Here is a 23,078-nt window from a genome sequence, read left to right on the forward strand (position 1 = left end):
CTTTCTTCCTAGGCCTTAGGGAGTGTTTCACCTTCTTTATCCCCAAGTGACATCGTACACTCCCTCAGGGGCGCGCATCGTGAGGAGATCTGAGGCCGGGGGACTGGCTGGGATGACCCCGACGGTAACCTTGCCCTCGCCCTGTCATCTCCCCTCCCCCTAAAGGCAGCTGCTTTAGGCTGGGAGAAATAACGGATCAACTTCCCAGCCCTCCCCCACCCCCCCACCCCAGCAGACACCTCTAAGGAGTTCTCTCTGGAGCCGGGGGTCTGGGGAAAAAAGGGGGCGCCGGGTCCCCCGAAAGGGGTGGGGGCAGCCTCGGGGCTGAGGAGCCGAGGGGCGGGGGTGGAGCCGGAGGGGGCAGGGCGGGGCGGGGCGGGCCGCGGGCCCCGCCCTTTCCCGGCGGCTGGGTCTTTAACGCGGCAGGCGCACGTGTCGGGGGAGGCCCGGCGGCCGCGGCTGCGAGCGCACGGACGGCTGCCGGCGGCGCGATGCTGCGAGGCGGACGCGGGCCGCGGGGCGGGCACGGCCGGGCCGCGGGGCCGGGCAGCCTGCTGGCCTGGCTGATGCTGGCGTCCGCGGGCGCCGCACCCTGCGCGGACGTCTGCTGCCCCCACGGCCCCTCGGGGCTGCGCTGCACCCGGGCTGGGGCCCTGGAGAGCCTCCGCCGCCTGCCGGGCGCTGAGAACCTGACGGAGCTGTGAGTGTCCGGCCGGCGGGGCGGGGCGGGGCGGGGGGGGGGTGGTGGGGAGCGGACGGGTGTAGCCGTAGCCCCGAGGGCGCGGACTCCCCTCGGGCCTGCCGGGCCCGGGAGGGCCGGGCGCGGCGGGAGGCTGCACCTGGCGGCGGCTCCCACCGCGGCGACCGTCTGGAGGGAGCACCGCGGTGCTCAGTGCAGCTGGGGCGAGGGGGCTGTCCGTGCACCGGGTCTGGGGGAGCCCAGCCGTGTGGAAGCGGCCTTCTGGAGATCAGACAGGAGCCCAAGCTCTGCCTCCTGGAGGTGGGGGTGGGGGGAGGGTGGCTAGCTGCGGGGAGTCCCTAGTTTCAAATCCTTACCGCCTTGTCCCCTTTCCAGGGGGAAACTAGCCCCCACCCCGTTCTGGGTCATGACCAGGCAACACTGGGGGTTGAGCTGGTGGAGGTGGTGAGGAGCGTAGCTTGGTGAGGTGGTCCAGCTCTCTTCTCCCCATTTCCACCTTGCCGTGGCCTCACCACCCCTTGATTCCAAGGTGGAAAAGGAGACCCCTGGCCTCTCTGTCCCTGTCCTGACTCCCTTTCCACCCTCCTCCCCCTACCTGGGTCAGAAAGCCAGGGTTCTTGTTGAGACACTCTCCTCCTTGCAGGGCCCCAGACTGGCAGAAAGCTCCAGCATTCTGCAGTACTCTGATGTCCTACAGCACTTGGTTACAAAATACTGGAGTACTCCCTAGCAGCTGGTGAACCTATGGGGGTACTCTGTAGAAATACCTAGAGGTCCCCAAGCATCACATGGTGATGGCTGGGAAAGACTTGAATATCCCACGGGACTGGTGGGGCCGGCAAGACTTCTAGAAGAGGGGAGGAACTGTTAGAAAAACCCTCCTCCTGGGGCCTGGGGCTTAGAGGGCGGGTGAGGAACCCTGGCCTCAGGCAGCGACGACGGGTTGGAAGGCGTCCGAGGCGGGAACCGTCACTGTCTGGAAGTTACTTGAGCAGCCTGTGATAATTGGCAGTGAGTTACTCCGGTATCTTGTGGTAATTAACGGGAAGGTCCTCAGTCTCTCTCTGTAATGGCCCTAGGGAGACCAGGAGGAGACGAGATGATGGCCTTGTCTTGGTCTGGGCCTAGGTCTCTGCGTGATGGGAGGGGCGCGGGATCCAGGCCGCCACCGCTGGTCCAGTCCACTCAGTGCCCTGTGCCTTCACATCGGGGCCCAGGCTGCTGAATGTCCCCTCTCGCCCCAGTTCCCTGCCAGGCCCCAAGTGGGTCCAGCCCTGGGGGTGGGGCGGGGGTAGGGGACGGGCTGGGCCGGGGACTAGGAGGTGCAGGGTGGGGAGAGGGCATGTCCCTCAGGGTGGGGCAGCGGCCTGACCCCCTGCCTCTGCCTGCATGCCCCCTCCTCCTCCCCTCCCTCGCCCGCAGAGCTAACAAGGAGATAATGGACTCCAAAAGACAGATTGATTATGAATCCAAACGAATGAGGCAGCTTTGAGTGTGCCGCCTGACAGCTTGCACACAGCCACCACCCTCCCTGGGTCCCCACAGCTCTCTGTAAACCCTGTGAGCAGGGACCTACTCTTCTACCGTCACTGGAGATTGTCCCCTAGGCCTCAGGGGCCGGAGGGCCTGATACCTGGCTGTCCTGCTGGGGCCCCGGCTGGGGAGGGGGTCCGTTATGCTGGCTGGGCCCGGTTCCTATAAGCGAGGGAAAGTGAGAGGGTAGAGGAGGGGAGTTCTGAGAACAGGCAGTGAGTCAGGGGCCCCTGGCATGTGGGAGGGGCGGGGTGGGGGGGGCACACTGACATGCCACTCCAGGGCAGCTGAGTTCTCAGGAACTCCCTGGCATGCCGAGTCCAGAAGGATCCAGAAGCTGGGCAGGGCCCAGGGCGTCAGCAACCCCCAACCCCACATGCAGGGCCTTCTGTCCCGGCTCCCTATCTCGCTTTCTCTGGCGCTCTGTCCTTATCTATCTGTCTGTCTGCCTGTCCTTATCTGTCTTTCTCCTTGCCTGTGTCTCTCTCTGCCAGTCTCTTCCTGTTTGTTTTCTCCTTTTCGGTGTCTCTGTTCCCCTCTTTGTTTTTCTGCCCCCCTCCTTAAGCCTTCCCACCACTATCTCGCCAGGTAAGCCAGCCAGTCTGTGCCTCTTCCCCTGTCACCCGTCTCCATCCTCCTGTTGCCCCTCTCCCCCTTTTTGGGTCCCTGCTGGGGCAGGCAGGAGCTCAAGGGGTCCCTGGCCAACAGCCTTGTGCCTCTCCCTTGCTCTGCTGAAAGGTGTGTGTGTGTGTGGGGGGGGGGTTAGGAATTGCTGTTTGAGTAGGGAGGGGCTGTGGCTTTGAGGAGGAGAGGGTGGGGCGTGTGTGTGTGTGTGTGTGTGTGTGTGTGAGCGTGCATGTGCTGCAATGTGGGTCAGCGCAGATGGTGAATATGTGTTTGGGAACACATATGTGCATGACCACAGGGCTTCCTCTGTGCCGGGGGGGCAGTGGCTGTGGTGAGCCTAGGCCCTTGGTGGAAGCAAGAGGCAAGTGTTTCTGCAGGGACCCCCCACTTCTGACACGTGCACAACCCCCCATTTCTGACATGTGCAGGATCCCCATTTCTGACACGTGCGGGACCCCCCATATCTGAGCAATTGTGGGACCCCCCATTTCTAAGCATGTGCGAGACCCCCCACTTCTGACATACGGGACCCCCCATTTTTGAGTATGTGTGGGACACCCCATTTCTGAGCATGTGCGAGACCCCCCATTTCTGACATGTGCAGGATCCCCACTTCTGACACGTGCACAACCCCCCATTTCTGACACGTGCGGGACCCCCCCATATCTGAGCATTTGTGGGACCCCCCATTTTTGAGCATGTGCGGGACCCCCCATTTCTGACACATACGGGACCCCCCAGTTTTGAGCCTTGCGGGACCCCCCATTTCTGAGCATGTGTGGGACCCCCCCACTTCTGACACATACGGGACCCTCATTTTTGAGCATGTGTGGGACCCCCCATTTCTAAGCACGTGTGGGACCCCCCGTTTCTGACATGTGTGGGACAGGCCCTGTGCATAAAAGCAGAACACCAAGCTGAGACTGGGCTTCTGCGTGTTTAGGAATGTGAGTACATCTGTGCACGTGAGAGATATGTGCACACACATGTCCACTTGTGAGGGCGTAGGCGTGCTGGCGTCACAGGCGCGTGTGTGATGTGCGTTGAGGAGGTGTGTCTCTATGGGTATGTGTATGCCTGCGTGTGTGTGCATGGCTGTGTGTGCACGCATGAGAGGTGAGAGAATGCACGCACGTGTGTGTGAGTGTGAGGAGTCTCTGCGTATACGTGTATGCATGTACCTGTGCGCGTATGTGCGTGCAGCAGGTCTGCGTGTGACCGAGTGCATATGTGTGCAAGTGTTCATAAGAGTGTGTGTGCACCTGCACGTGTGACTGTGGGGGAGGCGGTGGCTGCATACGGGACTTGGAGAGCTGAACCCCTGTGACTCCCGCCCCCTCTCCCCACAGCTACATCGAGAACCAAGAGCGGCTGCGGCATCTGGAGCCCAGTGACCTGAGGGGCCTGGGGGAGCTGAGAGGCCTGTGAGGGGCTGCGGGTGTGGGCGCGGGTGCGGGTGTGGGCATGGGTGCGGGCACCAGTAAGGCTGCGGGTAGGGGTGCGGGTACGGGGGCGGGCACGGGGCTCAGCAAAGGCCAGGGATTCGGAGACTCCAGGAGGAGATCAGAAAGCCCGAGGGTCAGTGGGGCCAGGGTAGCCGGGGAGGCTGGGAGGGTTTGGGGGGTCCGGTGCTGGGCACTGGGGTCTGGAGTGGGTAGCTGAGGCCCGGGGGTCTGATCCTGCTGTCCCCGCCCCCAGCACCATCGTGAAGAGCGGGCTCCGTTTCGTGGCACCAGATGTCTTCCATTTTACTCCTCGGCTCAGTCGCCTGTGAGTGGCCCGGGCGGGGCAGAGGGAGCGGGAGGGCCCCCAGACTTGGGCGGCTGCCGGGCTCGTGCCCCCCACCCCCCATTCTGAAGAAAGCCCCGGGCCGGTCGGGCCAGTGTCTCCCCCGTTCTCCCGGGGCTCGTCCTCACCTGCTCCGGGGAGGCGGGAGCCCCCAGCTCCCACCCCGTGGGCTCCAAGGTCCTCGCGGTCTCTCCCCCGCGCTGCCTGCCACAGGATGCGTCCGTCTCGTAGGTGCCTGCCCCGTTTTTCTTCCCGGAGTTCAGATCCACACCAGTGCGAGGGAGCAAGCGGGCGGCGGGAGCCCCTGGGGTAGCCTGGAAGTGGGGGGGCGGGGGGGGTCTGGCTTTGGCTCAGGTCATGATCTCATGGTTCGTGAATCCGAGCCCTGAATCAGGCTCTCTGCTGTGGGCGCGGAGCCTGCTTTGGATCCTTGGTCTCCCTCTCCCTCTGCCCCTCCCCCACCCCTCTCTGTCACACACGCAAAAGTGATGTTCCATCCCGGACTACACACTGGGGGCTTCAGTTAAAGATGTGTGCCCAGTGACACCTCACAATACGTGATGTCAGTGAATCTTCACGGTCAACGCGGTGAGAGGTCGTGTCGTCCCCAATTTATTTCTTTTGAGAGAGAGAGAAAGCACGAGTGGGGGAAGGGCAGAGAGAGAGAGAGAGAGAGAGAGAGGAGAGCGTGAGAACCCCAAGCAGGCTTCGCCAGCTCAGAGCCCGGAGGCGGGGCTCAAACTTACCGACCATGAGATCATCACCTGAGCTGAAGTTGGCAGCTTAACCCACTGAGCCCCCCAGGCGCCTCTAATGTTTATTTTGACGGGGGAGGGGGAAGGGGCAGAGAGAGAGAGGAGAGAGAGGATCCTAAGCAGGCCCCGTGCAGTCAGCGCAGAGCCGACACAGGGCTCCATCCCGTGAACTGTGGGATCATGACCTGAGCTGAAACCAAGAGTCGGCCGCTCAACAAACAGCTCAACAAACAGGGCCCCAGGGCAGGCCCTGTAGACGAGGCCTGGTGTACGGCACCAGCCGGGACGCCTAACCTGGCTCACGGTGTGGCCAGGAGCTGGCACCCCTCAGGGCTCACTTCTCCCTGTCTCCAGCTAGGGGCCCCGGGGCCAGGGGCCCTGAGGAGGGGAAGGGAGGGGTGGGGGAGCTGAGGAAGGAGTCTGAGATCCTGGTCCCCATCCCCCTCCTCCTGTGGCCCGTCCCGGGCTCGTGGGTAGGGGAGCACAGATGGAGCCCCTTCCCCCAGCTGGGGCCTCAGCACTTTGCCAGCTGGGGCCAGGGTGGGGGAGAGGGGAGCGGCTGTTCCCTGGGACCCCCTCCCTGGGGTCTAGGGAGGGGGTTAAGTGGGGTTAACCCTTGCTGTCCCAGGGAGGAGAGGAGGACTCAAAGAGCCTAACCTGTCCCGACCCCGGTGCCCCTTGGATGATTCTAGTTGTTGCCCCAGGAGGGGCGGCCGGACAGCAGCTTCCTGTGGCTCCCGGGGCTTCCCCCCCCCCCCCCCACCAGGCCAGAGCAGGCCAGCTGGGGCTCAAGGCCACTGTCTCTATCTCACTTCCCACAGGAATCTCTCCTTTAACGCTTTGGAGTCTCTCTCCTGGAAAACCGTCCAGGGCCTGTCGCTGCAGGAGCTGTGAGTGTGGGGCTTCCAGGGGGCCGGATCGGTATGTGTGCGTGTGTGTGCGTGTGTGCGTGGGCACTCGTATCCCTGTGTGGAGGTGTGTCACTGGGTGTGTGTGGAGCTGCGGGGCACGCTCTTTGGGGACTACGTGTTCGGCAGCGAGCTGAGACTCAAGACAGGGACTTGGCACGTGACCGTGACCCCCATCAAAGAGGCCGCAGGCCCACTGGAGGCTGGGGGCCGCGCGTGCATCTGCCCACACTGCCGGCACCCTGTGCACGCGGGCCGGCTGGGAAGCAGAGGTCTGTGTGTGGTCGGAACCTGGGGCCTGTGGGTCACCCCAGCGCCCTTCCCTCTTTGTCACCCTGCTCAGAGGCCTCGCCCGGCCTGTCATCCCAGGGAGCCCGCTGGGGCAGGGCAATTGCGTGGAGCCCACAGCCGGCTCCTTGACTTTCCGGATTCGATTTCTTGTGACAGTGTCTTGTTCCTGGGTCCCCAGGAGGAGGAGCCTCTCCTCTGTCCCCACTCCTTTCCCTGTGGATGTTCCCGCCCCTGCGCTCTGACTGCACTCCCTCTTACTGTGATACCTCCTTCTCTGTGGCTCCCCCGGCTGACACCTGCTCCGCCCTGACTCTCTCTCGGTGTCCCCCGTGCCCACAGAGTCCTGTCGGGGAACCCTCTGCGCTGTTCTTGTGCCCTGCATTGGCTGCTGCGCTGGGAGGAGGAGGGCCTGGGCGGAGTTCGTGCACAGAGGCTGCAGTGTCCCGGGCAGGGGCCCCTGGCCCTCTTGTCCAATGCCAGCTGCGGTAGGTGCTGGAGGTGGTGTAAGGGGCTGGGAAGGAGCCGCATGCCCGGGGAGCGGGCACTGAGAGGGGACTGGGGAGCGGGCACTGGCAAAAGCTGGGGGACTGGAGGTTGGGAGGCATTGCCAGTAAGGGCTCAGGGTCGCTGAGGAGGGTGGGGGAGGAGGCATGGCGCCAGGGAGGGCCTCAAGGCCACTCCCTGCTCTGACATCCCTTGGCCGTCCCGGGCTGCCAGGCGTGCCCGTGCTGAAGGTCCAGACGCCCAATGCCTCCGTGAACGTGGGGGACGATGTGTTGCTACAATGCCAGGTGGAGGGGCGGGGCCTGGAGCAAGCTGGCTGGATCCTCACGGAGCTGGAGGAGTCGGCCACGGTGACGGTGAGAAGCGCTGTATCCCACCCCCACCCCCCGTCCCTCGTCCTCCTCTTCCCCTCGTCCCAGGAGAGGCTTGGACAGGACACGGGGCCAAAGACAGGAAAAGCGAGACAGTGAGGAAGAAGCACGTAGAGCGTGAGGGATGGACAGATATGGCTTAACTCCACGGGGCTGAGGCTCATTCTGTGGGGCAGGTGCACACGTACCCTCAGGGTGGGCACTGGCCCAGCAGGGACCCCAGGCTCTGCTGGGGCCGCCAGGACTTAGGCCCCTCTCTGGCCGCAAAAGAGAAGGTCCCCGAACCCACAGACTATCCCTGCCGTCCACCTGCTTTCTGGAGAAGGAAACGAGACGAGGGAGAGAGCACAGTATTTGTGGTCTTGGCACCCAGGTGAGTCCTCAGGATCCTTCCCGTCTTTTTCTGGAGATTCTGGAAGCAGCATCTTCTTGGGCGTGTGACAACCGTATTAGGGAAGAAGGCACGGGTCTGGGTCCAGCTTTGTCACTAATGAGTTTTTGGACTGACTTTTGGAAAAATGCCTAAATCTGCCTGCACTTTGGTCTCCGTATCTGTCTACTGCGGAGGTGGACATGATGACCTTTGATGTCCCGCCTGCCTCTGGACACTCTGGCTGCTATCTCTGTCCTGCAGATGTGTCTTTGGGCATCTTCCCACGCCTTGCCCTTTGTCGTCAGGCTGATGATGGCAGTGTAGCCGCAGCAGACTCAGGCCTTGTTGACAAGATCAGCAGGGGTGGACGATAGGCTGTGCCCACCCAAAACTCTGGCCCCACAAGGAGACACGCAGGGTCCAGCCCCTTGGCGGAGCCAGACCAGCGTGTTCAGTGTGGAGGCCCTCGCTTTGGGAGGGAACCATCCCCCAGAATTGCTGGAGGCCTCTGGAACAATACTGAAGGAGGAACCACCAGAGCAGGGGATCCAGGCACGGTGGGGGGGACCAGTAGCCGCTGTGTGGCTCCTTCCCTCCCAGAGAGCACAGCCCCCGAGAGTGAGCGGTGGAAGGGAACCAGGTGGAGGCAGGAGGTTGGCCGTGACCATCTGTGGAGAGACCTCTGGTCAACTGCTTTGGGAAATTCCAGGGTTTTGCTTTTTCTCTTTGGGAGACTTACATGTTTGCGACCGCTTCTGTTTTCTAGAAACTTCCTATAGAAAAGCCACACCCAACTGGGTTAAATAGATGGCAGGGGGGTGCTGGTCACCCTCAGGACGCTGGGGGATCGCGGAGCAGCTCTGCGTTAGTGGGATGCCCTATGCCCAGGGTGATCTGGGGGAGATGGGACAGCAAAGAGAAGCTGGGGGCAGGGCAGGGCAGGGCAGGGCTTCCCCTGGAGGAGCCTGGAACTCAGAGCTTGCACAAGAGACTGGAGGGCTCTTCTGGAGTCTTCGAGCTAATACTCCAGTGGAAACCCGGGGAAGCCTCACCTCCTCCCACACTTATTCAAAGGATCCCACATTTAGGAAATTTCCAGATAAGTGAGGGTCATCCACTGTTTCGTGTATTTTCATCATTTTATGAAAATAGCTTTCTAGAACGTCAGAAGATCATTTTGTCTACCTCCCTAGCTTACAAAACAAGAAAACCACGGTTCAGCAAGATTAAGAATTGTCCTAAGGTCGTGGAACTGGCACGTAGCCGCAGTTTCTTAGGAAGAGAATCTGAAGCTGATTCAATCTTTCGATGATGATTCAGAATCAAGTCGCTTTGCCTGTAACTTCACTCTCTGTGTTTATCTGCCAAAGTGGGTGGGCTCATGCTGCCGCTGTCCCTCCCACCTGCCGCCCTGCCATCCAAGCCGCCTCTGCGTTTCTGGCCTTCCTCGGGCTGAGACCATTAGAACTGTGTGTAAAACAAAAACGAGCAGGGTGGCGAGACCCCAGCTGGCTCGTCAGTGAGTTGTGTCTGTTTGGCACTTGGGATTCTTGACATCTATTTAGCTGCTCGGACGGTGGTTTTGGTTCAGGGTATCCCGTGCCTATTTTGAGGTTACTGGTCATGTTCTAGATGTTTCGGACCATTAAATACACGATCCAGGACATAGTCTGCGAACGAGCTCTAAAGGAGGGGGGCCATTCTCTGCTATATTCTCTCCTGCACCTCTTTCCTCCCCCTACGCCTTCTTCCTTTTCCATCTGGAGCCCCAGGGGCTCCCCCAAAGACCTCAGCTCCAGCCCCCTGCCTCCATACCCAAGCCTGCTGACACTTTTCCTGATTTCCCCCTCTCTTCTCTGTGACCCAGCAATCTGGGGCTCTGCCATCCCTGGGGCTGACCCTGGCCAATGTCACCAGTGACCTCAACAGGAAGAATGTGACATGCTGGGCGGAGAATGATGTGGGCCGGGCTGAAGTCTCCGTGCAGGTCAACGTGTCCTGTGAGTCCCAATGACGGCTCCCACCCCCATGTCCCCTCCTTCCCTGAAAAGAGGCTGTGGGGGTGGGGGGCTGGAGGATGGGCCGGGATACGTGTCTCCACAGCTGCTCCTGCCCAGCTGTTTCCAGATTCCCATGAAAACCTGATCCTGTGGGGGAAGTCCTGGGGGCTTGTCAAGGCCGGAGGGATGGTGATGGATTTCTTTTTGGCCCCCTGCCCAAGTCTTGCTACCTGAGGCCCTTGGTGCCCGCCGCCCGGCTGTTCTCACTGCTCCCTGCTGGATCGCTTCACCGCCTGACCCTTCGTAGCCTTCGTAGTACTCTTGTCGCACATCCTAGTGTTAAGACAAGAAATTCCCCTCCCGGCTTCTTCTGTAGGCTCGCTGCCTAATTCCCCTAGGTCTGCCAACAAATCACTTTAAACCCGGTGCGTTACATAGTTCTTTAGTTGTGATCTATGATCTAGATTTGTACATAAAACCTAGACACTTTATTTTCTTTTTATTTAAAATTGTTTCTAAGTTTTTATTTCTTTATTTTGTTAGCTCTTAACACTATTTTTTTCAATATATGAAATTTATTGTCAAATTGCTTTCCATCTAAGTTTTTATTTATTTATTCTTGAGAGAGAGAGAGGGAGCAGGGGAGGGGCAGAGAGAGGGGGAGAGAGAGAATCCCAAGCAGGCTCCCCACTGTCAGCGCAGAGCCCGAGGCTGGCTCTCGCGCCCCCAAACCGTGAGATCGTGACCTGAGCCGGAACCAAGAGTCGGACGCTTAACCGACTGAGCCCCCCAGGCGCCCCAAACTCAGACACTTTAAACAGTGATTACTCTTCAGCTCTTCCGAAGACACTCCCTTCCTCTCGCCATCCTTTTTCTCTGCCCCATCTGGACTTTCGTGACCCTCTTTTCCTTGCTTTTAAAAATAATTTGACACCCGTCCCGCAGCCCCGTCAAGGTGGCTTCGTCTTACCTGTCCCTGTGCGTCGCACGTGTGGAATCACACCGCCAGTATTACTGTGCGTTCTTTTGCTCAGCGGCACGTTTTTGGGCTCGTCCGTGTCGGTGGGAGTGGCTTTGGCTGCTTCACTCCCTGCGGAGGGGGATCCCGCTGCCTGACATGTATGGGTCTGCTTTTTTTAGGTCGGGTCTCTTTCAAACCCGAATCTGTTTTCAGAAAGCTTTTTAACTAGATACGTTTTGCTTGTTTGATGTCTAGGCCCTCTCCCGGTCTTCTTAAGCTTGACTGCACTTAATTTTTCCGCATCTCTTGTCCGAGAGGCACGGCCTGCTTAGTTTCCCCAGCCGGGCACCCCGCTTCTCTGGGGCCGTCGCTTACTCATGGCCACCACTTAAGTGCTTTAAGCCTCTGCATTTTGTGCACCTGCTGCCTGGTTGGTTGAAGATTTACTGTCGCCCTTCTCCAAAATGTCCCTCCCGGGGAATTCGTTAGGGGCTGCTCGCCCGTTTCCCTGAGGCCCTCCACCTGATTTCTGGCTCTGCCCGCCCCTCCCTCCCCCCTGACCTGGCGGGGCCATGCTGGGCTCCCCGGCGGCTGACCTCGCCGCACCCCTGTCTGTGGCCCGCAGTCCCGGCCAGCGTGCAGCTGCATGCCGCCGTAGAGCTGCACCACTGGTGCATCCCCTTCTCGGTGGACGGGCAGCCGGCGCCCTCCCTGCGCTGGCTCTTCAACGGCTCGGTGCTCAACGAGACGAGCTTCATCTTCACGGAGTTCCTGGAGCCGGCGGCCAACGAGACCGTGCGGCACGGCTGCCTGCGCCTCAACCAGCCCACCCACGTCAACAACGGCAACTACACGCTGCTGGCCGCCAACCCCTTTGGCCGGGCCGCCGCCTCCGTGCTGGCGGCCTTCATGGACAACCCGTTCGAGTTCAACCCCGAGGACCCCATCCCCGGTGCGAGGGCCACCCTGAGCCCCGCCCCCCCCCCCCCCCGGGCTCCCCCTGGGTGCGGGTGTCGAGGGGGCGGGGGGAGGCCCCGCACACGCCCTGCTGTGATCCCGACCCCAGAAGTTGGGGTGCCGGGGCCTGGGCAGAAAGGGGCCTGGGGTTGTGGTGACAGGCTCGGTGCTGGCCTCCTTGCCCCGCCCCCCTCCCAGCCCAGGAGCCCCGAACCCCCCGGGCTAGTCCACTCTCTTGGGCTGGCAGGAGAGAGGGCCCTGCCCCAGGGCATCCGTGGCTCGGCTGGAAGGGGCCACGTGCCTGTTCTCAGCAAGGTCCAGCAGCTCACCTCCCCGTCCCACTCTGCCCCGGGAAGGGATGAGTCTGGGGGAAGGGGGGGGGGGGTGACTCTCCACTCTCCGCCCGGCATCTGATGGCTTTCTCTCCTCCTCCCATGGCAGTCTCCTTCTCGCCGGTGGGTGAGTAGCTCAGGCCGGAGTTCCGTCTGGTCTGAAGGCGAGGCTGGGGCAGGGGGCACGGCTGACCTGACCCCCCAGGGGTCGGCGGGGGTGGGGGGCATTGCTGCAGGAGGCACTGAGTGTGCCCACTCTCCCCTGTGTCCCCACAGACTCGAACAGCACGTCCGGAGACCCAGTGGAGAAAAAGGACGAAACCCCTTTTGGGGTGAGTGTGGGGCGGGAAGCTTGCCGAGGACTTGGGGTCCGGAGTCTGGGCTAGTGGCTTGTCTGTGTGTCCTTTCTGGTCACAGCGTGGGGACCGCTACCGTGTGGCCTGAGCTCCCTCAGCCACCCTCACAGCCACAGCCTGGGGCGCCAGGGGAGTAGGGGGGCAGGTCTGGGGGCCTGACTCTGGGCCCCTGCGCAGGCCGGAGAAGCCATGTGCTTTGGGGGAGCTCTGAGGCCATAGGAGGAATTCTGGGTCTGCCCCCGCCCCCCAGGTCTCAGTGGCCGTGGGCCTGGCCGTCTTTGCCTGCCTCCTCCTCTCTGCCTTCTTCCTTGTACTCAACAAATGTGGACGGAGGAACAAGTTTGGGATCAACCGTGAGTGGGGGTGCCAGAGCGGGGCTGTCCGTCAGTCTGTCCATCAGTCTGTCCTGCGGGCTCTGTCCTCTGTGTGGGGGGCCCGTGGGCAGGTGGAGTGCTCGGGGGTGTGTTGGGGTGTTTGGGCGCCTGGCTGCAGGGCTCGTGGGTGTGAGTGAGTGTGAGTGAGTGTGTCGGGGCCGGGGCTGGGGCAGTGTCAGAGGCAGCAGCTGCTAATTGGTGGCTGGACTGTAGTCAAACACTAAGTGGGTCTGGGAGGTCTGAGCTCTTAGGGGGGTGGCGGGGGAGTTCTCTGGTGGCCCACGGGGCCTGGGGTTGGACAGGAGCCAGACGGAGAGAGGCCACGGTGCCCCCCCCACCCCCCCCAACCCCCCCCGCCTTCCCCTGCCGGCTGACTTGCTCCTCCGCTCCTCCGGAGGTGGGCTTGTCTGGTGTCCTGCACCTGCCAGGGGCCAGGGCGGGCACCTGGGCTGTGACCCCTCCACATGGCTATGTCTCTTCCCCAGGCACAGCTGTCCTGGCTCCAGAGGACGGACTGGCCATGTCCCTGCATTTCATGACATTAGGTGGCAGCTCCTTGTCCCCCACTGAGGGCAAAGGCTCTGGGCTCCAAGGCCACATCATTGAGAACCCACAATACTTCAGTGATGCCTGTGAGCGGCTATCCTGGGTCAAGGGTGGGGGGGACCTGGGTGTGTGTGCACGTGTGTGTGTGTGTGTGTGTGTGTGTGTGTGTGTGGAAGCCCCGGTAGCGTCTCCTTTGCCCACCCCAGGCCCGAACGGGCCTTCCCCCCCCATCTGCCCCCACCCCCGTCCACACCCCGGCATGGGGCTTGGTGAGCACGTGGAGGCTCATGGCAGCCCCCAGCCACCCCCTTGGCTGGCACTTCGCCCCTGCTCCCAGAGGCTGGGGCTCCTGTGCGTGATCCCTCGAGCTTCTCTGCAGGTGTTCACCACATCAAGCGCAGGGACATTGTGCTCAAGTGGGAGCTGGGCGAGGGCGCCTTCGGGAAGGTCTTCCTGGCCGAATGCTACAACCTGCTGCCGGAGCAGGACAAGATGCTGGTGGCCGTCAAGGTGAGACCCCGTGGGTGACGCACCGCTGGCCGGGCCACCTCCCGGAGCACCAGCGTTCCCTGACGTGAGCTGGGGCTGGGGCGGGGGGGGGGGGGGGCGGTGCTGCACTCAGTGCCGCCCCGCCGTCCAGGCGCTGAAGGAGGTGTCCGAGAGCGCCAGGCAGGACTTCCAGCGGGAGGCCCAGCTGCTCACCGTGCTCCAGCACCAGCACATTGTGCGCTTCTTCGGGGTCTGCACCGAGGGCCGCCCGCTGCTCATGGTCTTTGAGTACATGCGCCACGGCGACCTCAACCGCTTCCTCCGGTACGAGTGCCCGCCCCCCGCCCCCCGCGCTGGCCCCTGGCCCTGAGCCCCTCATCCCTTCCATACGCACGCATCCTTGAGTCGAGAGGCGGCACCAAGAAGTAGCGGGAAGGCGCGGCTGTCGTCCCCGGGGAGCTCTAGGGCAGATGTGTGAACGCCGGAGGCAGCGTGCGCAGAGGACAGGGTGGTGGCAGTCGGGAAGGTGGCACTAGCAGGAGTCGGGAGCTGTACCTCAGGGGAGGTGGCTTTGCAGAGAGTGGTATGCATCCGTGAGCGGCAGAGTGGCCCGAGGCGGAGTGGCCTGTGGGGGAATGGCCCGTGGGGGAATGGCCCATGGCGGAGTGGCCGGTGGCGGAGTGGCCATGGAGGAGTGGCCCATGGTGGAGTGGCCTGTGGCGGAGTGGCCCGAGGCGGAGTGGCCGGTGGCAGAGTGGCCGGTGGTGGAGTGGCCCGTGGCGTGCAGAAGCCGGGCCCCCAGGAGGTGGGGTTTCGAGAGTTACAGCAACAGTAACAAACGCTTGTCAGGAGCTTGCTGAGCTCCAGGCTCCATGATCTATGCTCACTTTCTAAGCGAGTCACTTTCACTAGGCTGCGTGTGTTTGTACACATCTGTGTAATAACATAAGTAGACTTTTATTCTTCATGCTCTCCGAGAGCATGTGGCAGTTGACACTTGGAGGAAGTGACTAGAAATTCCCTTCTTTTGGGCAGAACAACTCCGATGCGTTTACTGACGTGTGCCGACAATTTTAATAACTTCAGGAAAGGTGCCCATTTCACAGATGAGGCTTAAGTGACTTGCCCCAGGGCACGAAGGTGGTCAGCGGCCCAGGGGAGAGTATGACCCCAGGTAGAGCCGTGTCTCAAGCCCTGACTGTGATGGTCACATGTTCCCTCTGCTGAGTCCTTCTTGCATGAGATTCCCCCTTTCGCAGGACGGGACATTGTCAGGTGTGAGGGAGGAAGGGGGAGGGCCAGGGCTGGATCAGCTGTGACCTGGTAGCTTTCTTCTCTGACCTCAGTTTCCCTGCCACTAAGCGGGACAAGAGCGGGGGGGGGGGGGACTGTGTTTGTGGATAAGAAAGCATTTTGTGGCTGTCCAGTTAATGGTCGTGATTTGGTCTCCAGACGCCCCCTTGGGAGTGAGGTCTACAGAATTCAGTTGGGAGAGACCTCAGGGTCTAAGCTTAATTCCCTGCAGGAGGAGGATGCAGTGGAGGCTGGGGAGCAGGAGGGAGGGCCCGATGTTGAGTGAGGGGTGGATGGGCTGAGCGGAACTGGAGTCCACAGCAGGCCTTCCCCTTGCCCACCGCCCCGGTGTGGGCTCAGTGCTGAGTGCTGGTGATGCTGCTATCTGGGGCCCAGGCTGTGGGAGAAGCGGCTCTCATGGCTGCATGGAACATGGAGAACCAAAGGAGGGGACCATGAAAGCTTCTGATAAGTCTGGAAGACATTCCCTAGGAGGGGCATCTGTTCCTTCTCACCTCAGGGCCTTTGCACTTACAGCTCCCTCTGCCTGGCACTTCGGGTCTCTCTCCCAGCCACTTCACCTCTGTCTCTGACCCTTTTGAATGGCTTAGTCACCTCTGTTCCTCAGGGTTCGAGTCTCACTTTAAATGTCTCTTCCTCCAGGAAGTCTTCCCCGACTTCTTCCATCAGGAAGAAGTGCCCATCAGGTGCCCCCCACACTGCACTGCAGTGACCCCTTTATCTGTACCCTACCCTCCACCTGAGCTCTGGTGCTTGGCACACTGGAGGTGTTTAACAGGCTTTGGAAGAAACGAAGAAATAAGTGGACCAGGAGAAAGTTGGCCAGTAGGAAGGGGCGATGCTGACAAAGCCCTGGGCTCAGGCAGGGGTCACAAGGCGTATCTGGGGGATGGGGCTGAGTGGTCTGGACTGGTCTGGCCTGGTGATGGCCGTGTGGGAGGTGGAGGGCGTCCTGGAAACCTCGGGAAGGAAGGAGGACCCCACAGGAGGCTGGATGTTGAGGGCGAAGGTGAGAGAGGCAGGAGGACCCCCAGGTTTCAGGCTCGGAGGCTGGGGAGGGAGGTTCCCTTCACGGAGGAAGGCGCAGACTTGGCGGAAGATGCTAAGCATCTACAGGACTGAGTGGGAGGTGCCCGTGAGCGAGACATGCAGGGGCCAGCGGGCAGGTGGATGCTGGGCTCAGAGTGCAAGGGGGCTGCCTGGGGGTGGGGCACGAATGTAGGAAGTGTGGGCAGCGGTGAGGGCTCTGGAGGTGGGCACACCTGGCGGGCCCATCCCAGCCCCTCCAGACACCCGCCTCCCTGTTCTTCCCTTCCTCCATTCTCCTGAGTCCCCTCCCCGCTTCCACCCCAGCTCCCCAGACTCCCCAGCCTCCACCTCCTGGGGGCTCTCTCCCCCCCAGCCCGCCCCTCTCCCTCACTCTCTGGCAGGTCCCACGGGCCCGACGCCAAGTTGCTGGCTGGCAGGGAGGACGTGGCTCCGGGCCCCCTGGGCCTGTCCCAGCTGCTGGCCGTGGCTAGCCAGGTCGCTGCCGGGATGGTGTACCTGGCGGGTCTGCACTTCGTGCATCGGGACCTGGCCACGCGCAACTGTCTGGTGGGTCAGGGACTAGTGGTCAAGATCGGCGACTTCGGCATGAGCAGGGACATCTACAGCACCGACTATTACCGAGTAAGGGTCTTTGGTCCCGGCCGGGCCGCACCGGCACTGCAGACCCCCCCGGGGGGCCCCTCGACCCCAGGAGGGTGGTGTGGGGGCCCAGGCTGCCGGCTCGGGACTTGAACCCCCCTTCTCGGCTCTCTGCTCTCCCGGACAGACGGAAAAGACACCGTGGGTTCTTCCCTCTTAGCGCGGGCCCAGAGCCGCTTCCACGGGTGGGAGCGGGATGCGCGGGAGCGGCGGGTCCCCCCCCCCCCTCCCGGCAGTGACACGGTGCCGCCCGCAGGTGGGGGGCCGCACCATGCTCCCCATCCGCTGGATGCCCCCCGAGAGCATCCTCTACCGCAAGTTCACCACCGAGAGCGTCGTGTGGAGCTTCGGCGTGGTGCTCTGGGAGATCTTCACCTACGGCAAACAGCCCTGGTACCAGCTCTCCAACACCGAGGTCAGCCCCGCCCGCCCCCCCCCCCAGCCCTGCCCCTCCTGTCCCCTTCTGCCCCCATCCAGCGCCCCCGCAGCTCTGGGCCTCCTCCCCCCAGCCCCTCCCCCCCAGCATTCTTCCCACTCACCGTCCTAGCCCAGGCCCAGCTGGCTCCTGGGGGAGCCCCAAAGCACTTTACAGACGGAGCCCAGACCCCCATCCCTAGCTGCACTTTACAGACCTCGCAGGCATTGTCAGGGTGGAAGGGAGAGGCCCGGGAGGAGGAGCACAGCACCGGAGGGCCTGAGGCCGCAGCAGGAAGGCCGGAGGTCAGACTGCAGGGAGGACAGGCCTGGCGCTCCGTCCGCCCGCGCGGCCGGACGCGGCCACCAAGGGGCCCCAGGTGTTCTGTCTCCCAGAGCAGCCCCCCCTCCCCCTCCTTGGCTCGCAGCTGTCAGTTTCCATTTCTCCTGCTAATGCAGTCTGCTCCCTGGAGGCCGGTGGGGTGGGGGAGAGGGTTATAGATTTTAATTTTCTCAAGCACTGAGAGAAGGAATGGAATTAGTGCTGCCCATAACCCAAGTCCTCTAATGGGGAGGGAGGGGAGAAGGGGCGGAGAGGCTCCAGGCCCCTTCGCCCACCTCCCCCCCACCATCTCTCCGTCCCTGGATCCCTTCGCTGCTCTGACAGTCCTTCCTGGAGTCTAACTTTGGTCTCTCCTGCTGCCGTTTCAAACTTTCGGAGGAGCTAGGTCCCCACAGAGTGGTGCCTACAGAAGAGAAAAGGCAGTGGGTCGCCCTGTGCCTTAAATTGCAAACCCTTTTCGAGGCCGTTACCTGCAATCCTGCTCTCTTTTCTTTTTGCCCCCTGGAGCTGAGAGGTGGGGGGCCCTCCCCCCCCCCCCCATTCAGCCCTCAGCACTGGGCCGGTGGATTTGGCAAATGGCGGGGCCCTCCCCTTCCTCACATCACCTGGCAGGTCTTCTGAGGGTCTGATTCCAGCCCTTCTGGAAGCTCCTACCCCCAGAGTCTACCTAGCCTGAATCGTTCCCACTGCTCAGTGTCCCGGTGGTTCACCACATCCTTTTAGAAGATTAGTAGCCCAGAGGCCCAGACCTGTGTGTGGCCTGCCGGGAGAGCCTCCCGGGGGTGGCGCTCCAGCACCGCGTGCGCTCTTCTCTCTCCCCCGCCCCGGTGTCCCCAGGCGATCGAGTGCATCACGCAGGGGCGCGAGCTGGAGCGGCCCCGGGCCTGCCCACCGGAGGTCTACGCCATCATGCGGGGCTGCTGGCAGCGGGAGCCACAGCAACGCCACAGCATCAAGGAGGTGCACGCCCGGCTGCAGGCCCTGGCCCAGGCGCCTCCTGTCTACTTGGACGTCCTGGGCTAGGGGGCCACCCAGGGGCCGGGCAGCCGGAATCCCGGGCCTGCCATCAGTCACCCCTGCAGTTCCCAGCAGCCCCCCGGGGTGATCTCAGCATCTAACTCACCCTCAGCATGCCGGAGGGGACAAGTGGGGTCTGGGAGCACAGGATGTCCCTGCTTCTCTGGGCAGGTTCCATCATGGCAATTATATTTATTACCCCTTGGCCGCGTGTCTGTCGCTAGTTCTTGGGATGACGTCACTCCGGGAGAGGGGTATCGAGACTCAGGCAGGGGATGAGCCTCCCCTCTCTAGTTGCCCTCCGCGGTGTCCCTAGTCCATGTGGCTGTCACCTCCAGCTGTGGCAGCCTCCTAGTCTTGTGACCGTTGTGTTCACCTGGTGGAGAGGCAGCCTCAGGGCAGGCTTTCCAGAACTTCAGACCCGAATCGTCCGTCTCCGCGCTTCGTGTTCGCGAAGGCTGAGGCTGCAGCGCGAGGCGGAAGTTAGATGTCACGGCGGACCGGGCGGGAGTATCCGTGGGGTGGGTCCGCCTGGTACTGGTGTGGGCAGAACAGGGCGGGCACATGATAGGACCAGTGGATGAGCGAGCGTGAGCTTGAGCGTGCGTGTGCGCGCGCGTGCGCACGTGGCGAGGCCGGGGAAGGAGGGTGGTGGGGGAGGCAGGACGCCATGTTCCTTCTGCTCTGTCGCTCTTCCGGGCTCTAAGTGCTTGGAGATCAGCATCTGGAGGCCAGGGACTGGGCAAGGTGTCTGTTTCGGAAGGATAGAGACGTCTCCCTGTGCCATTCTGCCCAAGGAGGAGGTAGGGTCTCCTTTCCCCTCTGCCTCTCGGAACAGCACTTGGCTTTACTGAGTGGCCCCAGGCTTCTGGAGGCTTCGAGGCTGGCCGAGGATCCCCTCAGGACCTGGGCCCTGCCCCCATCTTCATCACATGGAGCCCTGGAGGAGCAGTGCCCGCCCCCCGCCCCCCCCCCCCTCCTGCTTCCCGCCCCATCACTTCCAATCACCTGCTGAGCTCCCACAATAACCCACACTCCCCAAGGCTCCTCAGGGCTAATGTCGTGGCTGTCTCATGTCCTTGGGTGCCCAGCTCCCCCCACACAGTGATTCAATCTGGGCCTTATCACCCCTAGGCCTAGCCCGATGGTGTCTGCCTCTTGTCCAGGCTGGTTAGTGCTAATGGAGGTCTGACCCAGGGCTGCAGGCTGATTGATGGGGGTGGGGGGCGGGGGTTGGTCCCTGAGGGCCAAGTTCACAGGCCCTGCTCTCCTGACCTGGGAGGAGTGAGGCCGTACTACACCACCCAGTAAGGCAGGGCTTACAGCAGGTGCGGTAAGGGGGCGGGTGGCAATGTGGCGGGAGAGACAGGGTCGGGGATCACATCCAACAGGTAGGCCAGGGACAGGTGCCTGGAGAGAGACCGGGACAGGGTCTACAGACTCGGAGACATGCAAAGACTGCAGAGGGATGTATGAGAACAGAGGGGAGAGACAGACCCCCAGAGAGACAGAGGGACACCGATGGAGAGACAGGGTGCAGGTGCATGCTGGAAACAGACACAGGTGAGACACGCAACTGAATCAGAGAATGTTCTGGAGAACAGCATGGGGTCCTGGGACGCTTTCTGTCTCACCTGCGCCCCCATCCTCCCCACCTCCCCTGCCCCTGGAGCCCCAGTTCAGGGCTGAGGAGGGGGTGGGGCAGTGCCAGCCGTGGAGACCCCAGAGGTAGGGCCATAGGGGGCCTCCCACACTGAGCAGGATTTGGGCCATTGCTGAAGCAGAGGGGTTGGAGGTCAGGCAGTAGAAGGGAACTGCCAGGGCGTGTGGGGGGCATTTCCAAGGTCAAGGGCATCGGAACATCAGAAGCTCTTAAAACCACAGCTGGAAAAGCTGGGCAGGTAAGGTAAGGTGAGAGGTTCTGGGAACAGGTTAGGACCTGGAGGGGAATATTCCGGGAGAGTGTGGGACAGAGGACTGGATAGCTTTTCATTGATCTGGAAGGGGAGCTGAAGCCAGTCATTGGGACCCCTCCAGGTGACCTGGCCCTGGTTGGTGAGGAAGGGGCTTGTACCCACATTGCCAGTTTCATGGCCTAAGAGCCCCCCCACTGGCTCCTCTTTGCTCCCACGCAGATGAGCACACACACACACACACACACACACACGGCCCCGCCCCCTCTCTCTAGCTGTTGGATTCCATTGTCAGTAATGGTGCCCCCTCCACCCACCCCAGTGAGGCCCACGCCCCGCCCTGTTAATTACCTCCTGCGGGTGCCAAGTCCATTAGCGCCCCCCCCCCCGCCCCGCCCTACACACCAGGGGCTGAGCACCAGCTGAGGCGGATGCCAGCAGGGGGATCAATGGAATGGGACCCCGAGGACCCCGCGGGGAGCTGGGACAGGGACAGCAACCTGGGGTTGTGGGGGTCAGACATCTGGGGCCCCTAGACCTACTGTGAGCCCCTCCCACCACCCCTCCCTCTCAGAAAAAGGCTGTGTCTGCTGGAAGATAGAGGCTCAGAAATGGTGGTGGGCTCACTCTGCGAGAACATTGAGAAAAGCACCCAGAACTTTCCTCTAAAGGAAGCTGCTGCCAGCCTCCGCTCTCGGCTCTGGAGACCGGGAGTCAGTGATACAGAAGCCAGTGGGGGTCCCCCGGGGCCACCCCAGTGCGGGGATGGGCTCTCCAAAGAGCCCAGGGATCCAAGCCGTCCGACCCCCTCTGCCTCCCGAGGCAGCCTCGGCCTCCTTCCTGCACTGCCCCTCGGGGGGCCGGATTCCTGACAGGAGACAGGGGAACGGGCATCTGTTCGGGTTTCCAGGGACTGTGTGGGCAGAGGGCCGGGGCAGCCTGGGTGGAAGATGTCCTGACCCATGCCCCTGTGAACCCCCAAGTTAAGAGAGACCCTAGGGAGGACCCCAGACTCCATAGGCCCTGGGCTCTCTAAGTGCCAGCTGGAGAGAGCCCGTCTTGGCCAAATTCCTAAAGTGGCCTTGGACAGGCTGTCCAGTGAGGGCGGGGGTGACAGTCCTGGGAGGAGCCAGGACCCAGGAGTCGCGACTTTCAGGCCACTGCCAGGCCCCAGGGATGCTTCAGGCATCAGCTCTCACAGACTCCAGTGCTAAAATGGAACATCTGAGCAGCTCGGGCTCTGGGGCTGTGGGAAGAGAGGGATCCGGAGCTGGGAGAGGCAGAGAGACGACAAAGCCGGAGCTGCAGGGGGGCCCACAGAGAGGCAAAGAGGGGCAGGGGTGCGCCACCGAGCAGGGCAGACACGCACATGCACTGCGCGGAGACAAGGGCAGAGAGCCCGAGATGCAGGACACAGCCCAAAGGCTGCGTGCTGTCCTCTGAGCCCCATCTCCCAGCAAGCGCTTGGACCAAGAAGCTCTGCAGCCCACCCCCCTGCTTAACTGGGTCCCTTCCTCCTCTTCCAGGCCGAGGCTCCCTGGAGGTTAAGCTCGCAGACCAGCTTCTGCATCCATCGGCTGTGTGATGTTGAGCAAGTTACTCAACCTTTCTGTGCCTCGGGGTCCTCCGCTGCAGAATGGGGATAATAATAGCACTAACCTCACGAGGTTGTTTGCAGGTTGAAGCAAGTCTTCTGTGTGCGTCCCTCCCAGCGGGGACTGGCCTGTGGATGCCTGGGCACAAGGTTGCTGGCTTTATTACCCTTTTTCTCTCCTCTGTCTTTGTCGGTGTCATCCTCCTCCCCCTTCTCCCCCTCCTCCTCCTCTCCATCCCTGGTCTGTGGGGACGGGGCAGCACAGACCGGCAGGGCCGCGTTTTGTGGGAACAGTGATCACAGAAGGGAAGCTCTTGGCTGGTCGCCACCAGCCCCCCAGCTGCAGCTGCTCTGGGAGGGCACTTCCCTCCGGAGGTGGGACGTGTGAGGTGGGGAAGGGGCTTCTTCCTCCCTCTGAAGCCCCGCAGACTGCAGGTCCCTGAGCTGCTCAACAGCCTCGTGGGGGAAGAGCCTCCCCTGCGGGGGGGGAAGGGCCAGAGCAACCCCCACTGGCTGACCTCCCCCCCACCCCCGTCAACTCCAGTGCCCTGATTTTCCCCAGTGGGACCTCCCTTCCCTGCTCACCTCCTCCAGGCAGCCCTCAGGGACTAGACATGGACCTTGGCACCCCTGTAGGGTGCTTCTGAGGTCACAAGTCCTCACAGACTCGAGTCAGGTCTCCCGTGTATCCATTTAGGTGTTAGAAACATGCTTTGGCGGCCTCTATCCCGTATCCCCGTGACCTCCCATTCGCGGGCGTCGGGAAGTCCTTCTTGCTGTCTGCCCTCCCGCTTCCCACCTGGATCTGAAGGGGTTACTCAGCTCCAGGCCTGCCCACGGCAGATCCCAGCTGCCTGGGCCTGTGGTCAGAGCTAATGTAGGCAAGAGTCGGAGGACGAGAGGGGGTAAAGTTATTAGCGTCTTCATCA

At 62.2% G+C, this 23,078-nt stretch overlaps 1 protein-coding gene and 1 long non-coding RNA gene across 2 annotated transcripts; both read left to right on the top strand.

Annotated features, from left to right (window-relative positions):
* Window positions 1–468: 468 nt before the first annotated feature.
* NTRK1 (neurotrophic receptor tyrosine kinase 1) lies at window positions 469–18,847 on the top strand. Its single transcript, XM_027048348.2, has 17 exons — window positions 469–700; window positions 4,210–4,284; window positions 4,559–4,630; window positions 6,225–6,293; window positions 6,942–7,087; window positions 7,320–7,462; window positions 9,718–9,850; window positions 11,437–11,763; window positions 12,210–12,227; window positions 12,377–12,432; window positions 12,707–12,809; window positions 13,316–13,462; window positions 13,756–13,886; window positions 14,017–14,189; window positions 16,610–16,850; window positions 17,125–17,283; window positions 18,463–18,847. Exons 1-17 carry the CDS (start codon window positions 492–494, stop codon window positions 18,646–18,648), a joined length of 2,388 nt encoding a protein of 795 aa, XP_026904149.2. The 5' UTR covers window positions 469–491; the 3' UTR covers window positions 18,649–18,847.
* Window positions 18,848–19,285: 438 nt separating this feature from the next.
* Window positions 19,286–22,315, top strand: LOC113596174 (uncharacterized). Its single transcript, XR_003416913.2, has 3 exons — window positions 19,286–19,445; window positions 20,034–20,205; window positions 22,082–22,315. It is a non-coding gene; the product is annotated as an uncharacterized LOC113596174 (long non-coding RNA).
* The last annotated feature ends 763 nt before the right edge of the window (window positions 22,316–23,078 follow it).

Source organism: Acinonyx jubatus, chromosome E4 (genome assembly GCF_027475565.1).
Source record: "Acinonyx jubatus isolate Ajub_Pintada_27869175 chromosome E4, VMU_Ajub_asm_v1.0, whole genome shotgun sequence".
Classification (NCBI taxonomy): Eukaryota; Metazoa; Chordata; class Mammalia; order Carnivora; family Felidae; genus Acinonyx; species Acinonyx jubatus.